Genomic DNA, 7,355 nt, shown 5'->3' on the forward strand with positions numbered 1-7,355 from the left:
TCTTTGTGCTGGGCGGGGCTGATGACTTCACTTCCTTATAGTTGAGGGAATGCACTTCCTGTGCTGAGTGAGTGCAGTAGGGAAAGTAGTGCTTCAGAGTGTCCTGCAGCCACTTGTCTGACGTCCCGATCTCATGTCCAGGTCCTGGACTCTCTCTGTGCTCTTACCTATCACTGTGGAACAGCTTCTTATTTCTCAGTCCACTGACCTGAATATTATTCAATGTCTTGAAGAAGTGTGAGGGGGAGGGAGGCAGGGAGGATGGTGAAAAAGGACAAACATCTGTGCTCCTTTACAATCTGGTGCACATCTGTGCATGTGGTTGTGGAACTGCAGAGTTCAGTCCAGAGCACACTCGTGCCATCCATCTTGCGCTGCGTTTTTGTCCTGCTCCCGTACCCCCATGGCATTCTGTTGGCTTCTGTTGTTGTTTTACTCTTATTACTCCTGTTCCTGGCTGTCCAATCACAGATAATATTTGTCTTTGCTTTGCAACAGCTATGAATTATCCCTTGGTTTTTGTTTTGTTTGGTAAAGTGTCTTTCAATGAGGTCAACTAGTTTTTTTGCAATCCCAGCTACTGGACGTAAGAATGCTCAAAAGAGGAGGGGGGAAAAAGAGGGAGAGATCACTTATTCTCATCTGGAGGTCTCTACTGTCTTTCATCTTCTCTGTCTTATTTACAAGAACATAAAAAAGCAAAAACACAGACGAGACGACGACAACGACGAATGAACGAGTGATAATAGCTATAGCAACAATAGTAAAACGGAACGAAATGTTTTTTTTTTAAACATCAAAGAATATCTTTGTGTTTCATGACAAGTCAATATGACCTGATATGGACCTCATCCTCCTGCGAGCAGTCAACTTCTCCCAGACGTTCTCCCCTCTCTCATAGTTAGCGTGCTAGCCTAGCATCTTCAGCGAACCAAGTGAGGCATATGTGAGGCAGGAATTGAGTCACGTTGGGCAGGGATTGGATGTAAGGGGATGGGATTGAAAACAGTGGTGGGTTTGGGGGGGGGGGGGGGTCGCGGTCAAGAGAGCTCTCTAACGGGGAGTGGCCTCTATTGTGGAGGGGGTTCCGGGGGTAGCGGAACGGGGCGTGGCTGCTGAGGGCGTGTCGGAGGGGCTGACCGCTCCGCTGCTGGGGGTGGCCGAGGAGCTGATAGTGGCCGGCGTCTCCCCTTGCTGCTGGGCCTGGAGGGTCTGGCCGCAGACGTGGTGGTGCTTCTCCCAGTCCTTGTGCTGGCAGAAGGAGCCGCAGTAGCGCGCCGTGTTGCAGCCGCTGCACGTCTCGCTGGCCTTGCGCCCGCAGTTCCAGCAGCTCTGTGTTGGCGGAAAAGAAGAGTTCCATCATCAGAAGGGATTTCAAATGTCACATCGTATTCTTATGAGGTCTTTTAAGCAGCCTAAATTACAGTGGCTTGTTATTCTAGAGAGGATGTGCCTTCAGTGCTTTCCATAAAACACGTAATCCCAGGCACTCTGCTATGGGAATACTGACAAAAAGTGTTATATGTTTTATTCTTTTCTTATTATTGCTTTCTCATCTGGATACCAATCAAGATTAAATAGCATATTTTAGATTTATGTTTTTTTGTTTTATTCTACCAATGCAGCATATTTCAACACTGTACCTTTGCTGCAATAGGCATTCATCAAAATAACTGTAGGGAGGAGAAATTGCTCCACAATGGCATCATTGTAGCTCTCCCTGTAACTGTGCAATTTCAGTTCGCGTTTGTAATTAGTTAACTGCAAAATGTCTGTCCTCTCGGGTTACACCCAAGGGTCTGTGTGTGTGTGTGTGTGTGTGTGTGTGTGTGTGTAACCCTCCCCCAACCCCCCAAAAAAGTAATTACGACAGCACCCAGAAAGTAGACCAGAGACGGAAAGCCTGTTATAAACAGCTACTGACGGAATCCTTAAGGGAGAACATGCACATAAACACAAGAGGGAGCAATTAAAGGCAGATGTGTGTGTGTGTGTGTGTGTCACAGAGAGAGAGAGAGAGAGAGGGACAGAATATCTGTGTTTATGTATGTGCACACCCCTATGTCTGCAAGCATGTGTGTGTGTGTGCATGTTTTTTGGGTGCGTGCGTGTGCATGTATACATAGGCCTATATGAGAATGTATATTTGGACAAATGTGTGTGTGTGTGTTTGTGTGTGCTCTCTGTGCGAGTTCTGTTTCCCCCAATAACTGCTGAGATGGCCTGGGTCTCCCACTGTGATCACGGCACTCTGCTCTCCTGCCTCTACGGCACCACCCTTAAATTGGCACCACCTTGACAAACGTCTACTCCAGCGGTTCCCAAACTTTTCCCCCCGCGTACCACCGCCTACATTCCGACTCGGCTCGCGTACCCCCACCATCCGACACATAAACACATAAAAACGTAACGCATTCTATAACCCCCCCCCCCCCCCCCCACATTGACAATATTTGTCCGTTTCCCGGTTTTAGGTGCGTGCATTTGGTCAGTTAAAAAGTTATGAAAAGTAGCCTGCATAGTAGCCTTAACTACATCCACATACAATATCCTATAATAGGCCTACAACAACGCCTGACAAGGATGTATTCGTTTGGACAACAGCTAAACTTAGGCTACCTTTAGTTTGTTAAATGTAAAGCCTAGCTTAATGTTACCTTTCTTACCCATCTGAAATAACTCCTAGCTTTGCTCCTTCCCTCCTTTCTGTTTTTGTTGTTTTCAAAAACCTGTTATATCCGCGAAACTTTCCCCCCACGGACCACGGACCATCCAACGCATTCAAAAGTAACGCATTCTATTAGCTATTCCAGGCGTCATGTTTAATAAGCTGCCCTTTTTTTGATGAACGCATACAGAGTTTATAAATGATATCCTTTAATTTCATGTTTCCATATCATTATGACCTGATTCGAAATTATTTATTTATTCATGAACTAATTACAAAAGATTTAACATTTTCATTTTACACCTGTCCGCCATAGCCCTTTGCATCTCGCGTACCCCCTAGAAGCAGCTCGCGTACCACTGGGGGTACGCGTACCACAGTTTGGGAATCCCTGGTCTACTCTATGGGGGGAAAACAGAGGAGGAAGGGGGGGGGGTAGCCATGCAGACAGACAGAGAGAGAGGGGAGGGGGGGGGGCTACTAGGGAGCAAAGCCTGAGGTGATATGACTCAGTTGCTGCCCTCTCCTACCCGACCTCACCAAGCCAGCCACCATTACACATGACTCTTCATGGCTTTTCATTTACTTGAAGGAGGACAAAGGACAACAACAACAAAAAAAGAATAAGAGAAATAGAGACTATAACCACTGAGGGGATGAGAGGAGGGAGAGTGAGGACTGGATAGAGCAAGGCAAAGAAAAACAAAAGAGGCCCCGGCCGTGGCGCGACTGGCTAGGGCACCTGCACTGTACGCCGGCGACCCATGTTCGATTCCCGCCCCGTGGTCCTCTCGGATCCCACCCCGACTCTCTCTCCCACTAGCTTCCTGTCGATCTCCACTGTCCTTTCCCATTAAAGGCATAAAAAGCCCAACAAAAGAGAAACAAAATAGAGATGATGGACGGCGGTGTTCTTTTGCTGACCTCACTGGAGTCCTCCTGCTGGTTGATGACAGACAGTGCGTCTTCGGCCGCCTGCCGCTTGGCCTCGGCGACGGTGCGCTCCATCTTGGCCCGCTCGCTGCTGATCATGTCGTGCGCCTTTCTCTCGGCCTCGGCCACGGCCTTCTGCAGCTCGGACATGGCCTGCCTCTTCACCTCATTCACAGCCTCTTCTGAAAGACACCACACAAGACATCAAGGACCAGCCGTGTGGACATATACAGTACTCTCTCTCTCTGACACACACACACACACACTAACACTTCATCCCACTCATAGCATCTACTGAAAGACACCACACAAGACCTCAAGGACCAGCTGTGTGGACATATACAGTACTCTCTCTCTCTGACACACACACACACACTAACACTTCATCCCACTCATAGCCTCTACTGAAAGACACAAGACCTCAAGGACCATCTGTGTGGACATATACAGTGTACAGTATTCGATTCTCTCTCTCTCTCTTTCTCACACACACACACACACATACTAACACTTCATCTCACTCACAGCCTCTTCTAAATAATAGTCTTTTTTTTTAAGATGGTGGCTGAAATAAAATTTAGCCTACCAAATGATTCACAAATTCCAAATATCATAATGTGCTGTTATTCAGCAGAAAAAAATATTCTCAAATGGGTACCAAATTAATGGTAATTATTTACTTTGTAAATTCCTCTCTAATTAACCTTTTTTTTCAAAAACTGCAGTGCCTTTAATTTGAGTATTTGGTTTGATCTGCTCCAAAGCAGATGCAGTGGGTTTGGAGGTTAATGAGAATTAGAGGCATCCATTTGCATTTGAAATATAAATTGGCTTCTCTCCCCGCATTGATGAAGTCAGGTAAAAACAACCAAAAAAAAATCAAAGGATTTTTCTTTATTGCTTTCTAACCATTCCAGTTTGATACCACCATGGGACACACTGTAGAATACAGGCTCACTTTTGCCTAATTTCTATCATTAGCCTATTGTGAGTAAATACTTTTTATATCATTAATACTCCTCCACGAAATACTTTTGACTCGGATATACGTTTGAATGATGAGGCGTGGCGGTGCCTTTTTGTTTTCCTCCACCAAGGTTGCGGCTTGACTAATTGTTCATGCAAATCAGGCAATTTATATTTAAATTATGCATCTCTGTTGTGATCCCAAAGGCGAATGCAGATCAGGCTTGCAGAACTGGTAGGACATTGTTTAAGAGACTTGAATATTTATCACAAAATATAAACAGGAGGTCTGCTGAGCAACATAAAGATGGGAAAAGAAAAGAAATCTAGATTGTCCAGAGGGGCAGCACAGTCTGGTTCTTCTTTGTTTGTGGTGTCCATGGTATTCCATAAGGATGCTACCTCATTAAAAACCTTCAACCTTGAAAACTAACATCTTTATTCTTGTTCTTTATCTACGTGAAGCACCGGAAAATAGAATAGAATAGAATAGAATAGAATAGAATAGAATATACTTTATTGTCATGCCTGCATGAAAATTGTCTTTGGTCTCACTGATAGGAATAGTATAAAACACATATAGTGTTGGAAGATGGAAAAGGAATTCTACATTAGTGACAGTGATATCTTATATCCATATAGTAATATCTTGCAAAATGGTTGCATGGAGAGACTGAGTATTGAAGAGTGGCAGTTGTACACAGTTGTATAGGCAGTTGTATTTGGTATTTGCTCACAACGATGGCAATAAAAGCTCAATATGCAGCCACCCAACACCCAACCCACTCCCACCTCAGCGTTAATGCTATACAAATGTGATTTGCTAAATGATGTGTTTTTCTCCATCAGAAAGCCATCTTGCATCTTTAAGCCAGTGGTCTGGTCTCTTTTTTGAAGCTTTTTGTCTTTGAACCCCTCATCCTGAATCTTTCCTACCAACCAATCAGTAGATAAAAGCACAAATGGAAACAATCTACCCTGCAATCTATAATCGTTCAAAAATGAAATCAGTGTCCCGAAAAAAAAAGATTTTACTGAAAGTATTTAAAGAGTCATCTTTCAGTAATCAGTGCAGTTGCTGGAGTTGCTGGAGTGTTGGATGTGTTAGGTCTCTGTTATGATGAAAAATACATACAGTATATCCAGTCTTTCCTGGCAGAGCTGAGACCACACCTGTGCTACCCAAAGCCCAGAATGTCTGGGGACTGGAGAGTGAGGTGAGCCGAGCCAGAGCAGTAGAATAGTCGAATGATCTAACGATTAATGATCTAACTTCACGTGTAGACATTTCATGTGCAAAATTACTCATAGTGGGACTCTACCCAGACATGATTACTCTCTCTCTCTCTCTCTCTCTCTCTTTTTCTCTGTGCATGTGTTTCCAAAAAAATGCACTCACCGGCTTTCTTCCAGATTTCCTCTGGCACATAGCCTGACACTGGCCTGTGAAGCAGGTCCCGGTGAATCTCTGAGATACAGACAGACAGACAGAGTCACCCTCAATCAGATGGAAACCCAAACATGACCTACACCACAACTAACTAAAGATCCTCGAAAACTAAAACCAATCAGTTGGCATTAATTAGTCTACAAATGTATGTACATGCCTTTACGTCCATTTAGTGATGTAGAGAATAACTAAAGGGGCTTAGTGTGTATGTGTGTGTACCTAATGAATAGGGTTTTACTGACTGACTTAGCTTTACTACTCTTGCTTGACTTCTTGTGGAGTGTGTGTGTGTGTGGGTGTGGGTGTGGGTGTGCGTGGGTGTGTGTGTGTGTGCGCATGCGTGTGTGTGTTTGTGTGTGCGTGTGTGTGCAGGGGGCATACTGTACGTGTGTGTATGTACCTGCTTGTGAGCCGTCCTGGCTGCCTGGGCTTTGCTGCCGTGACTGGCTGCTGCTGCTTCCCTTCTTGAGGTCCTCCGCGTCGCTGTAGCGGCGGATCCAGTAGTTGAGCTCCTCGCGGTCGGCCTCCTGACAACGTCGTAGCACCGTCAGTGAGCGCCGCGTCTTCTCCACCATGTCCATGATACAGTTCAGCAGCTGGAGGTGCACACACACACACAGGCTGAGTATAGAACCATAAGCTGACCTGGGTTGCACACAGAGCCAACAAGTTTTTGTCTATACTTGATTGAGCATGTCTGGTACGATGGAAAGTTCTAAACCTCATACTTAGATGAGACTGACTCAAATTCTGGTTGCACTTGAAGGCAAACAGATGTGTATGATTTTAACCAGGTCTGACCGACTGCTGTGGCTACAGAGACCAATAAAGACCAACTCTACAAGCATGTGCAGCCATTTTGAATTAAGAGGATTTGGAAGTAAGCAGCTATGTTAAATAGACAAAAACACACAACACACACAGATTTTCATTAACTTCCATTTGCTTTTACTCTCCCCCCCCCCCCCTCTCTCTCTCTCTGACTTACTGTACACACAAATATAAACACACACACACACACACTCACAGACTTTCATTAACTTTCATTGGCTTTTACCCCCCCCCTCTCTCTGACTTACTGTACACACAAATATAAACACACACACACACACACACACACACACAAACACACAGACATACACATACACACGCACACCCACTCTCACACAGACACTGTTGGATAGTAATAAAAATGTTATTACTTTTCTTACATGGTCAAGGTGTTTCCACTCCTCTGCCCATTCTCGCTCTGTGAGCCGATGATCGATGACCTCCTCCTGCCGAGCTCCATGCATGCCTGACACCAGGGAAGAGTCGGGAGAGAAGAGAGAGAGTTAG

At 45.1% G+C, this 7,355-nt stretch overlaps 1 protein-coding gene across 5 annotated transcripts in view; it reads right to left on the reverse strand.

The window, feature by feature from the left end:
• Window positions 1-1,047: 1,047 nt before the first annotated feature.
• The window catches only part of runx1t1 (RUNX1 partner transcriptional co-repressor 1), a 57,635-nt gene continuing 51,327 nt past the window's right edge, over window positions 1,048-7,355 (reverse strand). Inside the window, exons 7-11 of one of the 5 annotated variants that reach the window (XM_076301420.1) lie at window positions 7,220-7,314; window positions 6,418-6,613; window positions 5,967-6,035; window positions 3,593-3,780; window positions 1,048-1,332 (exon numbers count right to left, since the gene is read on the reverse strand). In XM_076301420.1, the coding sequence (XP_076157535.1) occupies window positions 1,054-1,332; window positions 3,593-3,780; window positions 5,967-6,035; window positions 6,418-6,613; window positions 7,220-7,314 (827 nt within the window). In that variant the 3' untranslated portion in view covers window positions 1,048-1,053. Of the gene's footprint in view, window positions 1,333-3,592; window positions 3,784-5,966; window positions 6,036-6,417; window positions 6,614-7,219; window positions 7,315-7,355 lie in introns of all 5 variants that reach the window. The other 4 variants (XM_076301418.1, XM_076301421.1, XM_076301423.1 and 1 more) reach the window with 4 other exon arrangements.

The sequence above is a fragment of the Alosa pseudoharengus genome, unplaced genomic scaffold (assembly GCF_046254945.1).
Source record: "Alosa pseudoharengus isolate Yale_2024_CS ecotype anadromous, Long Island Sound unplaced genomic scaffold, YU_APseudo_1.1 YU_APseudo_1.1_scf_23, whole genome shotgun sequence".
In the NCBI taxonomy this organism is placed as follows: Eukaryota; Metazoa; Chordata; class Actinopteri; order Clupeiformes; family Clupeidae; genus Alosa; species Alosa pseudoharengus.